Source organism: Lissotriton vulgaris, chromosome 10 (assembly GCF_964263255.1).
Source record: "Lissotriton vulgaris chromosome 10, aLisVul1.2, whole genome shotgun sequence".
In the NCBI taxonomy this organism is placed as follows: domain Eukaryota; kingdom Metazoa; phylum Chordata; class Amphibia; order Caudata; family Salamandridae; genus Lissotriton; species Lissotriton vulgaris.
Genome location: NC_141698.1, coordinates 201205236 through 201226989, shown reverse-complemented (window position 1 = coordinate 201226989; position 21754 = coordinate 201205236). Strand labels below are relative to the sequence as shown.

The following is a 21754-nucleotide window of genomic DNA, read 5'->3' as shown; positions in this document are numbered from 1 at the left end:
AATTCCCTACTGTATGTAGTGTAGATACAAATCTGAATTCAAGTTGTAAACCCTAATGTTCGCAGTGTAGATCTTAGGCTGGACTGCATTATCTGTAATCACGATTGAAATAAAAGATGAAACATGTATGGAATGCATTGTTGAAATGTGTATGTTTCAGGGACATTATAGTTCAAGTTGTGACCTGTACTGTTCACAGTGTAGACTGCCATTGCGTGTGCCTTTGCACTTGCAGCGTGAATTTAGTTTTTCAACTAAACCTAGAACTGATATAAAAAGAAGTTAAAGAAGGAAGGCTACTAAAGAGATATTGTATAGGGTTTGATAGACGTTTTACTTTGTTTGGTACTGCACTCTGTAAATAATGAATGAAGAGTCTGTTGAATTCTGCCTAAATACGCCACGTGGCAATGAATTATTGTGCACTGAGTTAGTAGTACCTTTGGGACTGAGCGTGAACGGAACCTGTGATGATGCGTGGTCTGGGCATACCGCACTGGGGGTAATGTTTTTTTACTACTGAATTTTGCCTTAATAAAGCTTTGTGGCAATTATTTATGGTGTACTGAGTTAGTGGTACATCTGGTGTTTAGCATGTACGTACCCTGCGATGATGCGTGGTCGGGGGAGGGGAGAGACACAGTAATTGGAGTAATGTCTTTTGTCGATTGAATTCTGCATAAATTCTATTTAAAAGTGATAGTATGCCTGACTGTGACATAAAACTGTTCACTCTTCTTTGCGATGATTTATGGTGCACTGAGTTAGTAGTATCTTTGGCGCTGAGCTTGTACGCAGTCTGCGATTATGCGTGGTCTAGGGGGGCCGCTCTGGGAGCAATGTTTTTTGCCTAGTGAATTCTGCCTTAATAAGGCCATGGGGAGATGACTTGTAGTGCAATGAGTTAGTGGTACCTGAAGAACTCAGTGTGTGCGCACCCTGCGATGATTCGTGGTTCAGGCGGGTTGCACTGGTACAATGTCTCTTGCCTATTGGAATGCGTCATGTGCAATCGCCATTCCACCTGAATCGTGAGGCCTTACAATGTAGATTGAAGGCAGTAGTCAGTACAGACATTGAGGAATGTTTTTTGTCGCATCCTTTATCAAAATCTGAGGACATAGAGTACAATTGTCTCTGCCTTAAAGAAAGCAAGGCTAAATTTCATGCTGGCCGTAGTGTAGATCCAAAGTTGAATTCAAGTTGTGAACCCTGCTGTTCTCACTGTTGATCGAAGGCAGTAGTTAGCACAGACATCAAGAAATTATTTTTGTTGTATCCTTTTTCAAAATCTGAGGACATAAAGTACAATTATCTGAGCCTTAAATAAATCAAGGCTGAATTTCATGCTGTCCGTTGTTTAGATCCAAAGCAGAATTCAAGTTGTGAACCCTGCTGTCCGCACTGTAGATTAAAAGCAGTAGTCAGCACAGATATGGACGAATTATTTTTGTCTCTTATTTTAACAAAATCTGAACACATACAGTACAATTCTCTCTGCATTAAATAAATCAAGGGTGAATTCCCTACTGTCCGTAGTGTAGATGCAAAGTTGAATTCAAGTTGTGAACCCTGCTGTCCGCAGTGTAGATCAAAGGCAGTAGTTGACACAAACATTGAAGAATGCTTTTTTGTCACATACTTTAACAAAATCTGAGGACACAGTACAATTGTCTCTGCTTTAAATAAATCGAGAATGAATTCAATGTTGTCTGTAGTGCTGATGCGCTTCTGGTATTAAGTGGTGAATTCTGTTGATCACAGTGTACATTTGAAGGCAGTATTCAGGACAGACATTGAGGAATGTTTTTGTCGCATCATTTAACAAAATTGTCTCTGCCTTACACAAATCAAGGCTAACTTCAATGCTGTCCGTAGTGTAGATGCAAAGCTGAATTCAAGTTGTGAACCCTGCTGTTCGCAGTGTAGATTGAAGGCAGTAGTCAGCACAGATATAGACGAATGCTTTTTGTCACATCCTTTTGCAAAATCGGAAGACATAGAGTACAATTGTCTCTACCTTAAATAAAGTAAGGCTTGATTCAATGCTGTCCGTAGTGTAGATCCAAAGCTGAATTCAAGTTGTGGACCCTGCTGTCCACAGTGTAGATCAAAGGCAGTAGTCGATACAGAAATACGTCAGTGGCGCTGTGGCGTTGAGTTTGGAATGGGCCTGTATCATAGAGGCACGTGGTCATGGCGGCAGCCACGTGGCAGGGTGAGGACCTTCGCTGTGACAGAGTCTTTTCTCTTTACAGAAGTGAACCACGCCCATGGCGTAGGCTAATTATTTACACTCTTGTGCTGGACTTGCGTACGTTGGACCAGCCCACTCCTCTTTTGCTTGAAAGGGGGGGGGGGACAACACAGCTACATGACCAAGACATTCCCCAGAATCTTTTTTGTTTCTATAGTGAGTTGTGTATAGCATATCACCGGTACACTTGGAATTCTGTTAATTATTGTTGATGTGCGAATTTACTCCCTTGTACATAGTTGATTGCCACATCTCTGAACATTCAGCTATTGTGCGCTTGAGAGGATATGGTATCTTGGGAAGATCCGTTGTCCTGTTTTGCTCTGCCTCTGAGGTAGTAGGGGGGAGGGATCCGGGGGGTGTGGCTGGGGTGGTGGTGGCGCTGAGTGTTGTGATTTTGTTGTGTGTCGGAGGTGCATGATTAGTACCTCTATCACATATTCGTCTTTAAATATGGGTGTGAGTTGGGTGTAATTCACGCAGTAGATAGTCGACATCCTTTGGGCCCACAAGAGGGAGGCAGCACAAACCACAGACCAGCTTGTTGGTGTGAAAAAGGCCGCTTTATTGGGAACAGGTGCACATTGCTAATTATATTCTTCCTAACGAACCCCCCACCTCCTCCCTTAAACACGGTTCCCCCCTGCAACAATTATCAACACAAACTTGCAATTTCCAACTTTCCTACCTACCTAACTAAATAACTTCTTGTATCTACCCCAGCAGTAAACCAGAGCTCCTAAAATCCCCGATTACTTAGAGAAAAAACACCACTCGAAAGTCGTCCTAACAGCCTTCGACCCCCCCCCCCCCGTAGGCCTCCTGTGTCTTTGGATATCTGCATACCCCTAAAACCTTCTCCAGTGCTTCTTTCAATTGCACAATGTACAGCTCCATCCCATACCGTGAAAGGTGGACTCAGTCCTCCCTATAAAAGTACAATGCTCATAGCGCAGCTCTGGATGTTCCATCCTACCCAGACCTTCCTTCTCGCAGAAACTTCTCATCTCCCTGTTGATCTTCCTGCGCGCCCTATCTATGGCCGTCGGCCGCTCTGCTCCAAATTCGCCTGGGTACAAATTCCGACCATATGATATGGCACCCTGACCACTGGCGCCGTACCTCCAACAAATCCCTCTTCATCTGTTTCACCAGTATAGACCCTTGCACTGGAATAAATCGTTCTCCCCCCGGTGGATAACCACTAGGTCCGGGCACACTCCCTTCCTAACCACCTTATTCAGAGCAGGCAACAGTTCATGGCACCTCATACCCTCATTTCCTTGCCAATGACATGCAAACAACCTCGGATCCAATTCCAGATTTAAACTCCGTGTCTTGTCCCACTCCGCTCGCTTTACAAATGAGTGTCCTATAATGAGGATAGACATGACAGCCGCATCCGGCCCGCCACCGCAACAGCAAAGACACACATGTAAGACAGCAGAAAATGCAATCAAACTTAGTCCTCCATCCCTATCCCCCTCAACCTGATGTACGTCTTGTAGCAGCCCGACTTCCAGCACCCCAGACGCATGAGCACCTCCCTCCCCCAACCCTGTCTCGCTGCATCCGTCGCCACCCCTATACGGAACAAATGCGCCCCAAAATCCCCCGGGTCCTCACCCTTGGCGCGTAGGGTGTGCCGCAGGACCCATAGCAGCTGAGCAGCCATCACCCTGCCGTTGTTGAACCGGCCTAAGACTTCCCCTGTCACCGCCCACCATCAGGACGCCAGCATCCCTCCCCAAAACTCCAGGCACATCGCACCTATCTCCACCAGACCCATCACCACCCACTTCCTCACTCCCCGTTGGTCAGTCTTGGAACGTCGTAACAGCACAGCTACCTCCCGAGCTCTCAGCTCGACCTCGCCCCAAAGGACCCCAGGCCTACCCCTGAGCCCCACCAATTCTGAAACCCGAAAATCCCCAAAATACATCCACGACATGAGCGTGGAAAACAGAATGGTCTCCTCGGTTGTGGCAAATCGCCGGCAAAAGCCGTAGCAAACCCCCCAGCATACCCGCCATGATAGGCGGGCGCCGGCGAACTTTGGCACCCTTCTCCCACATCCAACCTTCCAATAGCTGCATTCCCAATTCCCTCGCTGACGGGCAATAACCCCACCACAACTTCCCCATGAATGCAACGGCCGACAACAATCGTCGCCTTCAACATCCCCCTGTCCATCATACGCAGCATAAACTGGACCACCTGTTCGCCCAGTAGCCAGCAGTCGTCCTGCCACACTGACCCACTGTCTGAAAATTCCCACCATGCCTGCTCGTACGCCCTTCATGTAGAAACGGCCACCCACGCTCTTACCAGCTGTACGACCCGGTCTCTCCCACTGACCACATGTCCAACGGCACCGGCGTCTTTCGCTCGTCCGCTTCCGTGGCTAGCCCATGGAACCTTTGCCACTGTGAACGAGACAAAGCATCCGCAATGTCATTATCCACCCCTGGCACATGTCGGGCTTGAAACAAGATGTCATGCTCTAAACAACGCAGCACAAACACTCTCAGCAGCTTGAGCACCTGTGGGTCCCTGGACGGCCGTCTATTGACCACCTGCACTACCGACATGTTGTCCACTTTGAAAATCACCCGTTTGTGCGCCAGCTCTTGCGCCCACACCGTCACCGCCACCACCGGCGGAAATAGTTCCAGGAATGCTATGCTCCGCGCCCCCCCCCCCTGCCAAAGCGGCGGCCATTCTTCCGCGCATCACATCCCCCACCAGTACAAACCAAAACCGCCCACCCCTGCAGCATCCGATGAGATGGTGACGTCCTATTCCCAGTCCTCGGGGGGTGCCATGGGCACACCATTGAAACGCTCGAAGAAGGCCCGCCACATGCGCAAGTCCTTCTTCGTCCCGCCGACAAACGCTGGTGATGATATGGTAACGTCAAGCCGGATAGTGCCAGACCTAGCCATCTGCAAAAAGTGCGGCCCGCCCGCACTACGTGGCATGCAAAATTCAAATGCCCCAGCAAAACCTGGACCTCCCGCACTGTCACCTTCTGCTTCCTCAACATGTTGTCCACCAGTGCCATCATATGTACCTTCTTATCCTCCGGCAGGTGTGCTTCCATGGCCACGGAGTCAAGCTCTATTCCCAAAAATGACAGCACCGTACTGGGACCCCGTGTCTTCTCTGGCGCCAAGGGCACACCCAGGTAGCCCATGAGGTCCGTAAAACCGTCCAGCTGCTGCTGGCAGTCCGCCTAACCAGGCCGTCCCACCAAGAAGTCATCCAGATAGTGCGTCACTGTCTCATTGCCTGTGCGCCAGGAAAAAGCCCACTGTAAGAAGGTACTGAAGCACTCGAATAGAGCGCACAAGATCAAACACCCCATGGGCAACGCCTTGTCCACGAAAATATCTCCCTCCAACTGGATCCCCAGCAGCTGGTGATCCTTCGGATGCATCGGTAGCAGCATAACGCCGACTTAATATCACATTTTGCCATGAGGGCGCCCGCCCCTACCGACGCCACTAGCCGCCGTGCCGCATCCACGGAAGAGTAAGACACCAACGACAACTCCGCCGCTATATAGTCATTGACTGACGTGCCTTCCGGCCACCACAGATGCTGAATCAGTCCTTCTTTGACACCACACCGATAGGAGAGATAATCAAATCCCGAATGGGCGCCTCCCAAAAGGGCCCCGCCATGCGACCCTCCCGCACCTCCTTGTACAACTTGTCCCTCACCACCGCTTTGTGAGCATTGATAGACTTCAAATTCTAGGCCCATCCTGCAATCCTCGGACCCTCGTACCCCAGCCGGAAACCCTCCCAGAACCCCGCCGCAACACGCTCGTGCCTTTGGTCCGTGGATAAGACGCTAAGAGGGTTTCCAGCCGGTCCACTTTAACCGGCGTATGATTTTTTTCTCAGTGCCTCCTGGCCCCCTCTGCCTCCCCTGCCCCGGATTGTGCCCCTGTCGCTGCGGGCTGCTGACTCTGGCTGCCCCTAACCCCCCAGCAGTGCACCACCGAGTGTCCTTTCCCGCATTTGGAGCACTTGTGTCGAAACAGACAGTATTGTCTGGCACAGGCACCCTTGTTATAATCCCAACATGCTCCTGCTGTGGTAGTAGCGACCCCATATCCTTGCCCCACTCCCCATGGGTAGGGGGGGCTGAAAAGGGGCGGGCGCTAGCGGTAAGCCGCTGGCCGTATAAATCGTCTTCCCAAACTTCACCAAGCCCATGGTCTGTTGATATAGATCCGAGTTGAGCTCCCCCCACTTCGTCTCCGGGTCCCCTGCCAAACGTGCTCGGAACTCCTCATCATAATGTGACCAATCATAACCCCTGTACGTGATCTGCCCCCGCCGGATCACGTCCATATACTTAAAAAACGCGACCGCCCTGTCCGGGTACTTCCTGCAGTACAAGCCGGCGAATATCAAAATCCCCGCCAACCAATTTTCTATGTTCAAAGGGACCTTCGGCCGCCTCGCCAACTCCTGTTCCTCTTCTTTTGACCCCTCTTTTGCTGTCAGCTCACAGTGCAAGAGCTTCAGCATATCCACATAATCCCCCTTCTAAATTTTCTCCTTGGTCGCCAGCTACAAATGCACCCCAGGGGTTTCGTAATGCCCATATAAGGACGTTTGCGCACCGGTATATCGCAACTCTTCTTCCCCGCCGTACCCCCTTGCTCCATTCATCCTTCTTAGCGTCCCCGGAACTGCCGATGCCCGCCCCGTCCGTCATAGTGTCCCCGGACCCGCCAACGCCTGCCTCGTCCGGGCCCACCCCTGTGTCCTTCACATACGTTCCTTTATTCAGACGCACCCCTTCTTCCCCTCCTTTTGCATCTGTCCCCACTGACACCGTCCCCCGTGGGAGCCCACCCGACCCTCTTCCCGCTCTGCCACCTTCCTTATCTGGCGTCAAGGCCAGCGTCCTCACTGGATCCCGCCGCCTAACCAGTTTCGCGAGGGGGGGGCGCCACTCTCTCCATTCTGCCCTTCTTGTGCGCCTGCAAAACAGGCGCACAAAAGGTTATAGTAGTGTATGATGAGGTGTATCTGATTGTCATGTGGATGATGTCATCAGTGATGTCATTTGAGATGTCATCAGTGATGTCATCAGTGATGTCCCTGACCATGTCATGAATGATGTAATATGTGACATCATCACCAGTGGATTGCGGGCGCGAGAGTTACAGTTAGTACAACTAACTATAACGGAGGCATTTCAATGGTTTTGTATGAGTGAAATGTCCAGCTAACTATAACACCCCTGAAACCTTTGGTTTTTTCAATTAATTTCTAAGGTTTTTTAAATGATAATTCCTAACTATAACCTGCTTGAAACCTATGTTTTTTTCAGTGGATTTCTTAGGTTTTTTAAATGATAATTCCTAACTGTAACCGGCCTGAAACCTATGGTTTTTTCACTGAAAAAAAAAAAAAAAATATATATATATATATATATATATATATATATATAAGTGTTGTACAGTTCCTTCATAAATAATATATTTATTATTTAAACCTAGTTTATAGGATCTGGGTGAAAATTTTGAAATGCAATAAAAAAGCAAATGCTAAAAGAAAATGCCAAAACAGTGAAATCAGAAATGTGTGCAAAATATAAACAAGGTAAAACATCAAGTGTATGAGAATGTTTTTTTGATGCGCTTTTATAAAATACTATTACAAAAACTCCTTTAGCTTTAAAATTAAGGTCTTGAAGTTTTCTCATATCTCTTGTACGCCTCCTCTAACCTAAACACTGGCCCATCCAGTAGCTACCCAAAACCTCCTAAACTAACTGTTCATTAAAAAGTTACATCAGAATTGCAATCATCTATGGTTTTTCACAGAAATTAAAGACAATGCCTCCACCCTTAAGGCACTGCTGAAAAGTATCCAAAAACAAAAAAGAAACTATAAATACACTGTTCGCAACTGCCTAAACATGCCATAGATCAATTGAAATGTACCTCCACCTCTCCCAAAACAGAAACATCCATCCATCCAACTTGCAGCTCAGCTTTGATAAACTCACAGTATTTCTTCTTCAACAGCTTCCAAATATATATAATTCCCAAATAGGCTGAATAAGGAACTGTTGTAAATAGACAACATATAACATTAATTCTGAATAATGTGTTTTTCTAGGTTAAGTGGCAATGTTGTTTCCCAAAAAGTTGATACATTTGTTCATTAGCAGAAGTTACTACTTTTGCAATTGCTACTATGTGCAAAAGTAGTGAAATTGCTATTTTCACGATAACCCTTGTTTCCCACTAATCATTTTGAAAAAATAAACATATTTCTATTTTTGTATTTAAACGTTTTCATCTTATGTTGCTTTATCAGACCTGATCCTCTGTAATATGTTTAGCATGAGTTAAAAATGGGAAATGTACAATGTGTGTTTTCTTTTTAATATTTCTAACTTGTCATTTTCTATATCCAGGAAAGTTTCCAGGTGAAGGAGGAATTGTAGCCCCTGGAATGAGCTGCCACTATAGTGTGAGGTTTGTTCCCGACTCCCTAGCTGATTTTGAAGATTTTATTTTGGTGGAGACTCAATCACCCTACCCACTTCTGGTGCCAATAGAAGCTAGGAGACCGCCTCCTATATTGCTCTGTGAGTAAAGTTTGATCATGTATCTTTAGTAACACAAGTATTACCAGCATGGCATTTAAAAATCAGTCACACATTTATATTTCTTACTTCGATTCGACATCCACTACATGGCATTGTCCATTATTTTAGTGCTGCCAAGGTGGATATCCGTTTAGGTTAAATCAGATTGGTGAAGTACCCCTTCCTCGGATTGCTTTTCAGATTGTGGGACCTTAAAACTTGTAACTAGGAGAAAAGTAAACACTTAAGAGGAAACAGTCTATCTTTCAACATGACAGAAGCATTTTGAGGTTCAGAAAGCGTGAAAGGTTAAAGAAGAACAGAATTCATAACTCAAACACTTCACATCCAAAATTGAGTGTAGTGCCTTTCATCTTCATCGGGCTCACATTCTATAGGGGTAGATTGTTATACGATTGGTAATCACATTCAGGTACTTAAAACCTTGTGAAGCTTTGGTATGTCACAGTAACTCAGTAGTATGATCTTAGTTCATTTTATGCTTCTAAGAATGCAAAGAAAATGTGAATGCTCAATATTTAGAAATAAAAATAATATTCATTTGACTTAAACGATGTCTCACTGTCTAGGTTTTTCAATGAACTCCCTATTAAAATGCAACAATATACACTTCTGAAAGAGTGCCAGATTATTTTATTTTCTGTTTTCATGGAGACTAGCTAATGTACATATTCCAGCTTCTATATGATTACTTCATACTCAATAAGGTAAATCTTTCTTTAAAGTGATTCCTTTGGTCATTTAAAATTCCTTTTTTTGTTTACAATTTTAATTTTGTACAAGTGGCTGGACTTCCCCTACCTTCTTTGTACCTTTCTAAACATGAGTAGCGCAGCGTTCGTCCACAACGCCTGACATCATGCTAGAATTTCAGGATATACTCATGAGATACAGTGTCATACAATCAATCAAAATTAGGATTACTTACATCGGCAGAGGCTCTCCAGATAATATTTGATTGCTGTGACTCCTGTGGACCAGTTTGGTACAAATCTATTTTATCTTTTAATTGTCAACTTCTGAAGTGATTCCTCAAAAAGACAGTGATAAACAGACCACACATAGGCAGTGTATTCATATGTTATATTTAAATGTTTATTTGCACTGGTTTTGTTGTAGTGCCTGATTACGAGTTTGGCAGGCAGGTTTACTTCATCACAAACGTGGTGGATATCCCATCCGCCATAATACAATTTCATTTAATCCCATGGAACTTGTAATATGGTGGACGGGCTATCCATCATGTATGGGATGGAGTATCCCATCTGCCAAACTAGTAATCAGGCACAGTTGTACAAAATGGACATGCTCCATGTAAAACAGTTTATCTTAGCGGCTTCCCCTTTAATATAGCAATGGCTTTTTTTGTTTGTTTTTTTGTGCTAAAAAGCAGAACATTTCATTTCTGCAGAGCTTTCTATGTCCTTGGATCTGCATACAGGCTGTGTGCTACGCTCTTGATCCTGAAGAGCTAGATAGAGACATGCATGGCTTTGGAAATGCTCTATTATTGGGAGTGCGGGCTGAGAAAGTAAAGTGGCTCATCATGAATTATAGCCAAGCCCTTCGGGCATTTTACCATTGTGCTCTCCTTTACCATGACTATACTTGAAAGCCAATTTTTTTAAGTCAGAATCTGCCCCTGTACTATTAATCCTATGTCTGTAGCAAATTTCTATTAAAAGGTCATAAAGAAACCCAGGAATAGATCAGGAAATCCATAATAGTCAGTTGGTTTGACAAATATTTGTCAAAATGCTCATGACACAAATAATCAATTTGTTGTGCCTAAATTTCATGTTTTTTGCTACACAGCTTGGTCATTCTTCATCACAATCTCTAAAAATATTATTCACCCTACACAAATTACACAATTTCATTAAATTTCAGGCATGGATGCGCCAAAAGGCCTCCCTCCATTCTATACACCATAAATACAATTCCAAACTAATTCATTTGTGTTACTGGAGGCAAATTCAAATTTGGACTTAACTCTGGTTCTGACACCTCTCCTTACTTAGCTTCTCCAACTCCATTGAGGCTTCATTCCTTAGGCCCCAAGGCACAATGTATACCCTGTTAATAAACAGATTAACATTTCTCTTTGATCTCATCATTTGTTTGACTACTACTGTATACTTTTTGGGAAAACTTCAGGAAAAATCTTTCTATCCAAAAAATAACCACTATTCATCCTTCCTCCTCTTGTACATCAGCTTACAATTACTTCACCTCTGTTAGTATTCTACGTTATCTAATATTTAGTTTTATGTGGCCAACTTAGAGGAGAAGTCTCCTTTTAAGCAGAGTGAACATTACCTTGTGTTTTTTCTCAACCTTACATTCTATTTCTGGCACCAAACGCCCATCTAATTCAATTTTATTGTCACCATACTCTCAGGATTGTTATCTAGCAACCAAACTTTGCCTTCATCCTTTGCTCTCTTAAAAGAAATCCCTCTTATCAAGGAAAATGTGATCTTAAATCAGCAAGTGTATCGATTCCAAGACTTCGCCTAATGAAATTGGCATGTGAGCACTTTTTAGATTTAACATCAACAACTAAAACTAAGTAATTCACTTTCAAACTCACATCAGACAAAACCCCGTTAAAATGATTTAATTTCATTAAATATTCTCTTCTGCAAACTTTCTTACACACCATTTTTATCGAGAAACACTACTTGTTGGCAAGATGATTAGAACTCTTGCAAATAAGGCTCCCCTGTACTTTAACTTTACCATTCTTTCAGTGCCCTGTTCAGTGAACCACCACCCTTACTCTCCAAACCTTTATTGTATAACTAGGCAAGAAAGCTAATCATCTCAATACTGTGACAAACTGTTCTGTTGTTTCTCCATCCTTTAGTGCTCTTAAACTAAAATAACCTTCTAGCAAAATGGTATATGTATGGTATGTTTTTTATGAGAATCAAAGTTTGTAAGATCTGTTGCAAAATCACAAAGTGTGTTCTCACCTGTATTGCCTCAACTCCAATAACTATAGGGTTAAAGAGACGAGCTATCCCCATAGATCATGATTGAGAGGAGATTATGCCCTGGAGGAGGGTAATACGTGGAGGGATACCTGAGTCCTATTGGGCGTTTCTACAATATGTTACCGATAAGGATTTTTGATACACTGTTGATGACCAATGGAAAAGTACTATATGGATTATAACCATGCATAAACTGTGGTTCACTGAACGGGGGAGGGATGGGGTTGGTATCCAGAGATTTGCATACAATTGAAGCTGTGACAAGGCATGCTCAACCGTTTTTAGTATTGTATCTTCAAAAGGTCAATAAAATACTATACTCTAAAACAAAAAAAATCATAGGGTTACACTTTGGCCTTTGTCCAGGAAATATCAGGATCAAGTCAGCAAGTATATAATTTAAAGATAAATTAATTTCTTCTTCTTGGTTTTGTCTAATTGCCAGCACCTCAAATACATGAAAAATGATGGGTGTGTGTGGGGGGGCATGGTGCATTTTACGCGAAGAGAGCACAAAACCCATACAAAAAAAATATTTTTGGGTGTATCCCAAAATTTCCCTCAGATTTATGTACCCCTTGTCCAAAGTGGTGCCTGAGATTCCAGTGGTCATTGATGCTTCATTACCTTATGCAACACCCAAAAATCCACGTTTTAATATCACAACATCCAAATCCCTAAAAAAAAAACTACAATTCAAAGCCACAAGATGAAGCAATTGGGAACATCTAATTGTTGGATCATGCTCACAGTGTACTAAGCTCGTAATGTAGAAAGGTGTGACATATGTTTCCAAAGCAGTACCTAACAAATATTTCCCAGTGCAATTTACATTGAGGCTGCCAAGTAATAGACCACTCACAATGTATGTTTACATCAGGGTCAAGTTTGACACTTTATTCGGAAGGTTTTTCATCCATAAAAGTAACATACATATAAGAATAGACATTTCATGCATTTAAAAACATAATTCAATATTGTCAGAAGGGAGATTAAAGATAGCAGCACATTGTAAAAAGATAAAGTGCCAAATACCTTCAAAGCATGTTTTAAAATTATCCTACGTATTAGCATGTTTCATTGTCAGGCAATTGAGAAACAGATTAAAAACATAACTTAACACTATATATCAAGAACGGAAATTGCAGAAAGAAGCAAATTGCTAAAATAATAAAGTGCCATGTGCCTTCACAGCGTGTCTTAAAAGTGAACCTACGTGTAAACATGTTTCACTGTCGGCCAATTGAATAACAGATAAAACATAGCTCTGCACTGCCTAATGTCACAGTATTTCCTTTTAAAAGGCGGTAGCAAAAAAATAATAAAAAAATAACCTATGTTTACATATTGGCCAATGTTCAGCACAGTTACTTTTGTACATTAATGTTTACAGGCATAAATGTACTAGAAACGTAGTAGGATGAAGGTTGAGCCATGTCATGGAAAACACACGCTCATGAGTTACCAGTTGGCATCAGGCTTAAACTTGAGTCCCAGACCAAAATACTAACTAACTGTGGAAATAAAGCAGTGAACATACACTTTCTTAAGGAGTGCAAGTCAACAAATTGCACAGTTATACGTAGGGTGCACAGAGAAAGGGTGATGACATATTCGAAGGCTGCTGACATAGCAACAGCCAGGTGCCCAAGTGATGGAGTCAGAGTGTGACAAAGATAGCAGCAGTAATTGAAACCAGGGATTCCAACATTGTAAAGTTGTCAAATTAGTCCACTCTTACAATACAACAGAATGTATGATGATACTACGCGATCATGTTGATCGCGGAATGTTACAACGCAGGCTTTACAACGCAAGTCGTTTCAACTACTTGCCCTGGAGGGCACTGGACTTAGGGATAGTAGCATTTTCTATTCAAACTCCAGTCTACGTACAGTAGGGAAGGTGTTGGAATAGTAAATTGTACTATTCCTTAACTTACAGCCCCATCCAGCTCAAGTTGTTGAAACGACTTTCGTTGTAAAGCCCGCGTTGTAAACCTACCGCGGTGAAACGCCCGCGTAGTAAAGGTCGTCTGCCAATACAACAAGCACCCCAAACATATAATAATTATAGTATTTACTTTAAGGACAACTAACCACTGTGACAATAAAAGCTCAAAGCTCAGCACCTCTTGCCCCAAAAATATCCATAAATTACATCAGCTTTTCAAGAATACACAAACACATATGCTTGAAACACACACAAAGTACAATCACATTTTTATTAACTTAAGAATTTTACTATAAGGGGAAGAGCAGTAATCATGATCCAAACCCATAAAATAAGATCCTAAATTAATTAGACATTCCAGAAAAGGAGTTCAGCTTTCTGATGTACAGTTTGAAGTACAATAGAGACATATATGAGATACTCTTTCAATGATCATACCAATGCAGTACCAATACCACCACTAACTTCAGAGTTATTACTATGTTGCAACCAGTAGTTTCACTGTTGCTTAAAAATAAGCTACTACCAAAGAGGAGGCAAGAGGGAATTATTAAAGACCCATTTTACATGCTTCCAGCATAGATACAGAATGCACTATGGTACAATGAGCCATTTAGTTGAGATGATGCCCACCCAGCCAGCACTAGGCATTTATGGCCAAGCAAGGAGCAGATCCTCTGATAAAGGATTTCAATTCAGTCATTAATTTGCATAACTCAGCACCTTAGCACTGCAGACGTGCGCTATTCTGTTAACGCGCTAGCAGCCCCAGGTCACGTTATGTTTTAAAGCTTTGCCCGGTTTTGATGTTTTAAAGAATATCTTTTTGTGTGGGCTTTCAATCCCCGGCTCCTGCTCGATACTCCAGCCTCTTCCAGCTACTTCCGCCCCCTACCCCGGTCCACCACGGGCTTGCCCGATTGTTGTGGAGGGTAGGCGGGGCGGCCAATCACTATCTCTGGATGCTGGGAGGGCGGAGTCTGGGGTCAGCACCCCAGCCATTTAGGGCAATGAACTTTTGGACGCGCAGCGGACGTGCGCAGCGGGCGCGCCGAAGGCAAGCCCGTCTGCACCTGTCCGCGCCTGTGTCGCGCCCAGCGCCAGGCAGGCTGCAGGAGGATTTACAATAGGGCAAACGCAATGGTCCAGGGCACAGCTGCTGGCCATGAGGCCTCAGACCGGTAGCTGTAGCTCTAAGTGCAATCCCACTCAGCTACTTGTTGACCATTTTGTTTGCAAAGACTGTGGCTTCCCGCTGGAAGCACTTACCATTTGCCACAGTAAAGAAAGATACAAACCTCTAGCCCGTGAGTCGCCCAGGGTGGTCAAGGCGTGTCTCGTCAATTGCCGCTCCCTACCACGTCATGCAGGCAATATATGGCTCTCTATCACCACCCATGCGTGGGACCTAATGTTCCTTACCGAAACTTGGGAAAGACGCTTCTAATCCTGACATATCGCTAGCAATCCCCTCCGACTACCGCTTTGTAGGAATCAACCGTCCAAGGACTAAAGTGGGAGGGGGGTTGCTATTATTTTTCAGTCCCAATGGAAAATATCATCCAGGAAATTGCCTGCCTCAGGCCCTATAGAGGCAATGTACTTTAGCATCATGGACCCCATTCATTTGGTCTTGGCGGGTGCTCTAACCTACAATCCTCCTGGCACTCAACCCTCTCATCTCACTGAGTTATTGGCCACCCTAGCTGACCTTTCCCTCAAACACCCGCATTTTACCATCTTAGGTGATTTTAACCTACATGTGGATGATCCTTCCTGTCCAAAAGCGAGGACCCCCGTAGAAACACTAGCAGGTATAAACTTGGACCTGAGAGTGCATTGCCCCACCCATATTGCAGGCCACACTCTAGACTTGATCTTCTCAAGCCTACCAACGCTCTCCACTTTGACCCCAAGTCCATTGGCCTGGTCTGACCACTCTCTCATCCCCTTCACCCTCTCTATCCCCCCCAATAATCATGAATAACGTAAAACCTAATCTAGGCAGGAAATGGCACAAAGTCACCCTTGACGCCCTGGAACCAGCATTCTCCAACATGGAGTGGCTCTCAACTAAGAATATAGACGCAGATGTGGAAACATTTAACTCCACTCTTGTTACAGCGATTAACGTGATCACCCCTCTTCTCCCCCTCCACTCAGCCAGATCGAAACCCTCCGCCCCTTGGTTTTCATCGGAACTCCGTGCGGAGAAAAGCAAATGTAAAAAACTCGAGCGACAATGGTGTCGCACATATGACCCTATCGAAAAAAACATATATAGAGCGGCACTGAAGAGATTTCATAAGCTAAAACAAGTTACTATGAAGGAATACTTTTCCAACAAGATCAACTCGGCTGACAACTCGGCCAAAATCTTCTTTCAAATCGTGAAAGACTTTACTAAGCCTTCAGCACTCACCCGTTCCTCCTCACCAAGCCAAGAACTCTGTGATGACCTATCTCACTTTTCCATCACAAGATTGTGGATATTTTCACTTCGTTTACACCACCTAAAGGGCTTGGTGAGGCCTTGCCAGCTCCACCCCATCCTCCGGCCTGCACCACTACATTTGATGCATTCGACCCTATCGTCAGAGACTCAGTCCAACACAGAATGCAAAAATGTAAATCGGGCTCCCCTCTCGACCCCGTCCTAGCTCTAATATTCACGCAGCTGGGTCCACTAATCACCACCCCCTTAGCCTCCATCTGGAATACTTCTCTTTCCTCTGGCAAATTCCCATTGGAATGGAAACAGGCAATGCTTATCCCTATACTGAAGAAAGCGGATGCTGACCCGTCGGTACTCAGTAATTACCGACCCATATCTCTCCTATCTAAGCTGGCTAAGATTTTGGAAAAAGTAGTACAGGAGCATTTGGCCAACTACCTGGAATCCAATGCCCTCTTGCATGACTCTCAATACGGATTTAGATCCGGTTATAGCACAGAGACGGCCCTTTTGGAAGTATCAGAGACCATAAGAGAGAGCGTGGACAGAGACGAGGTGGCCATGTTGGTGCTCCTCGATCTGTCCGCGGCTTTCGGGCCGTGACCCACTCCATACTACTGAATAGGTTGTGACACCTAGGAATACAGGGCACTCCACTGGCGTGGATAAAATCTTTCCTATCAGGCAGAACGCAACAGGTTTGGTGCCGCCCCTACCTGTCAAAAAACAAGATGCCCCTGGACTGTGGAGTCCCACAGGGGTCGGCACTCAGTCCTCTTTTTTTTAATGTTTACATGTCACCATTGGCAAATGTGGTTGAGGACTGCGGTGTCAGAGTGGTCTCTTACGCTGATGATACTCAGCTTATCTTTTCTTTTAGAGACCACTCTGACAAAGGACTCGACAATTTTAAATCTTACCTCACCAAAATAGTTCATTGGATGACATCGAACACATTAAAACTGAATACAGATAAAACTGAGGTGCTATTTTTTGATCTAAAACCCCCCTGCTGCCTTCCGTATGGTGGCCGACTGAGCTCAACCCACCCCCCATCCCTGCGTACTCTGCCCGGAACCTTGGGTTCCATTTTGATAATGAACTCTCATGCAAAACTCAAACCCAAAAGGTCACATCTGCCTGTTTTGGTAAACTAAAGATGATTAAAAAAATCTCCCCCTATCTGTCTTGGGACTCGATGAGGACGGTTGTGCACGCCCTCATCACTTCACACCTGGACTATTCCAACAGTCTGTACGTAGGGGCGCCTGCATACCTATGCCACCGACTGCAGATTGTCCAAAACGCGGCGGCAAGACTGATTTGTCATGTCCCCTATCGGCACTCCATCTCCCCGTACCTGAAGAACTTACATTAGCTCCAGATTTCTCATCGCATATAGTTCAAAGCCCTGGTCCTGGCCTTCAGAGCGCTCAGTGGCTGTGGGCCTGGTTATCTCAGAGACAGATTGAAGCAGGTCCAATCGGTCCGCTCCCTGAGATCCAACCACCTCCGTCTCCTACTACCTCCCCGCTTTCATCGTTTTAGAAGAGGTAGTAGAGCCTTTGCTGTGGTTACCGCTAAGCTGTTGAACTCCCTACCGCTTGGCCTCAGACTCACCGAATCAGAACCCCTTTTCAGATCCAAGTTGAAAACATACCTGTTCTCCTGCTACTAGTTGCCTTGATCACTGCAGTTCCTGTCCTCAGCGCCGGGACAGCCCCGGTGGGGGTAGCCGCGCGCTTTACAAAATTCCATAAATAAAATAAAAGGTCTTGTGTGCTGATAACTAAAATGGTTTATTGTATAAAAGAACCGGGCCTGTAAACTAATCAGCAACATTTCCATTATTATTTTGACTTCAGAGCTCGCTATACCATGATGTATTCATTAAAAATAATCTACACTAGATCCTGAGGACCACTCAAATTATCACAGAATTTCTATCTAATGCTTGCTGTTTATTCAATTTAGTTTAAGAAGTTGTTGTAACATTTGGATATAAGTGAACAAGCCATAGGGTTTTGATGCTTCCCAGGGGAGGATACTTTTCCATTGCCAGACTAGTGGTAGTCTTTGCTGGTCAAACTAAAAGGCTTTGGTGTTGTGTGAGGGAGTTCCCTGGTGTGTTCTGTTGTAATTCTGAGTGCTGGATTGCCTGAGGCATGTGTTGCGTTAATGAGAAACTTTCAGAAGCCTGGTAAATGGCTATTGTGTGCTTTTAGATGTGTAGTGTACCATTTGCTTTTTTGTGGCATCTCTTAGCTTAGGCCCATGTGTGCATAGTTGTACTGTTGGTGAGCATTATGTTGCCAACTATATGGCTTTGGTGCTGTGTTGTATATGTGTTGTTACAAACTTTCTACCATGGTCTGCCCCTGGAAATAATTGTCTGTAAAGGGGATAGGATATGTATTTTTCTTGTCCTTCACACACATTTTCAATTTATTGCAGTACCCCGCACCTTTGACTGTGGTGCCTGTTTAGCAGGAGGCATAAAGATGTTAGAATTTGTATGTGCAAATGAAGGACTCAGCCGTGGAAGGTTTTGCATAATGCCAAAGAAACTATGGCCACCACCGAATTTCAGAGTGAGTAGATGTTTTGTAACTTAAGCAAATCCTGTGTTTTGTGAAGGTGAGTGATGTGTATATTGTTTGTTGATTAAAAATATATTTTGCTGTCCATGAAATCTAGACACCTACATAGCCATTGCACATAGCCTGGTGACTTTCAAGGTAGAAAAGTGAAATTGTAACCAAATGTCTTGTAATAAATGTGGTTACATATCTAGCACCCAATTGTCGTGAGGAGGAAGTAAAGTCAGAACTAGACATTCAGGTTAAAAAATGGTTTTAATTTCACAGTAGAATAGTGGTTGTATTGCCATACTCTGGCTGCTTCACAGTTCTTAAAATACTGATATACACAAAGCAATACCAACAGATGTTGATCACGAGACATCAAATGTAAACTACTGGCTCAAAGATATTACCCAAATGAGGACATCTCCCACAGCTGGAATGTGGAATGAGCGATAAAGGTCTGAGGAGTCACCGATTGTATGCTCTACATCCCTCTGTCATGTACACCCCTCAGCAATCTAAACAAGAAGCCACCGTACCTTTTGTCCACCTATTGTGAACTACCTAGGACCACTAAAATCTTTCAAGCAAGAAAACAATCAAAGTTTTCTAAAGAACCCATTCACTCCAGTTGGCTGGAGATGGCTTTATCCCCTGTGCTCTCCTGTGAAGGACAACAAAACAGATTACCATAGGAATGAAGAAGCACAGTCTTGTCCAGGTGGAATCAAAGGTCAATAGGTGAAGGTTCCGACACATGAGAGGGAATTAATCCTGCCTCCCCATCAATATAGAAGAACTTTCACCAATGAAGGTGAACAATCTTCCCTGCTTCTCATCGACCTCTCTTTAGTATACAACTCTGTACATCATTACATATTGCTGCCCATATTAGAAGATTGTTTTGACCTAAATAGGAATGCCCTACACTGAATGAGTACTTGCTTTGAAACTATCAAGTATACCCTAGACCTACAGATTCAGCCTCTAACTGATCACTAGCCCTACGCAAACAAATGATGGATGGAATGCTGAATAAATCATACATTCACCCCCAGTCAAGAGATCTGGGTTAAATCCATCGTTCTTTTGCTCACTATGCCACCCCATGAGGCGCAGGGTCAAGACTGATTTGCATATAGCTGGGTCTGAACTGTGGTAGCGAAGTGAGCTAAAGAATGATGATGGATTCAACCCAGATCTGTGGTGTCTGAAAAGTTTCAGCGCTCCGTCCATCATCTCCTTTTGTTTGCATTGTTCGCCCTCAGTTGGCAGGGTATGCCCAGACGTGGGTCCCTTGCTCACTTTGCCACTGGATTCAAGCTAGTCTGGCTGATGAAGGGTGTTGCCCAGAAACCGGTCCCAGGATGCTTGTTTCCGGTTCAGGGAAGACCTGGCTTGGCAGTTCGGGCTGGACTGTTTCCATGAGGCACAGGGTCAAGACGGATTTGCTTATAGCTGGGTCAGAACTGAGGTGGCAAAGTGAGCTAAAGAATTATGATGGATTCAACCCAGACCTGTGACTAGGGGGGAGTGTCTGAAAAGTTTCAGCGCTCCAACCATCATCTCCTTGTGTTTGCTTTGTTCGCCCAAAGTTGGCACAGTATGCTCAGATGTGGGTCTCTTGCTCACTTTGCCACTGGATTCAAGTTAGCCTGGCTGATGAAGGTTGTTACCCAGAAACCGGTCTCAGGATGCTTGTTTCCGGTTCAGGGAAGACCTGGCTTGGCAGTTTGGCTGGACTGTTCTCATGAGGCACAGGGTCAAGACTGATTTGCATATAGTTGGTTCAGAACTGAGGTGGCAAAGTGAGCTAAAGAATGATGATGGATTCAACCCATATCTGTGACTGGGGGTGAGTGTCTGAAAAGTTTCAACGCTCCGTCCATCATTTCCTTGTGTTTGCTTTGTTCGCCCTAAGTTGGCAGGGTATGCCCAGACGTGTGTCCCTTGCTCACTTTGCCACTGGATTCAAGCTAGCCTGGCTGATGAAGGATGTTACCCAGAAACCGGTCCCAGGATGCTTGTTTCCGGTTCAGGAAAGACCTGGCAGGCCAGTTCGAGTTGGACTGTTCCCATGAGGCACAGGGTCAAGACTGATTTGCATATAGCTGGGTCTGAACTCAGGTGCCGAAGTGAGCTAAACAATGATGATGAATTCAACCCAGATCTGTGATTGGGGGTGAGTTTCTGAAAAATTTTCAGCGCTCCGTCCATCATCTCCTTGTGTTTGCTTTGTTCGCCCTAAGTTGGCAAGTTATGCCCAGACGTGTGTCCCTTGCTCACTTTGCCACTGGATTCAAGCTAGCCTGGCTGATGAAGGGTGTTACCTAGAAACCGGTCCCATGATGCATGTTTCTGGTTCAGGGAAGACCTGGCTTGGCAGTTTGGTCTGGACTGTTCTCATGAGGCACAGGGTCAAGACTGATTTGCATATAGCTGGGTCTGAACTGTGGTGGCGAAGTGAGATAAAGAATGATGAGGCATTCAACCCAGATCTGTGACTGGGGGTGAGTGTCTGAAAAGTTTCAGCACTCCGTCCATCATCTCCATGTGTTTGCTCTAACTGATCACTAGGCATTATTCAACAGCTATCATCCTGTTCTCTGTTTATTTGTATCTGCTACATACTTCCAATTTCCCAACTGCTGGAGCAGGATCAAACCCACTTCTTAATGTACACCAACAACATCAAAAATTGTAATTGCATTGAAATTGACCAAAAAGCCAGTTTATCATCACTAACTGTCTAATCCCTCTTCAGCAATTGGCGAAAGAAAGCTTTCTGTTGTTTTAAATTAGAAAAACTAGAAATGCTTCCGTTAGGAGTGCCAGACTCTTTTACACCTCCACTTCCCTG

At 44.4% G+C, this 21754-nt stretch overlaps 1 protein-coding gene across 1 annotated transcript in view; it reads left to right on the top strand.

The window, feature by feature from the left end:
- The window catches only part of DLEC1 (DLEC1 cilia and flagella associated protein), a 712951-nt gene that overhangs the window by 186905 nt on the left and 504292 nt on the right, over positions 1 to 21754 (top strand). Inside the window, exons 10-11 of the mRNA XM_086940885.1 lie at positions 8708 to 8881; positions 18764 to 18900. Coding sequence (XP_086797011.1) covers positions 8708 to 8881; positions 18764 to 18900 — 311 coding nt within the window. The remainder of the gene's footprint in view (positions 1 to 8707; positions 8882 to 18763; positions 18901 to 21754) is intronic.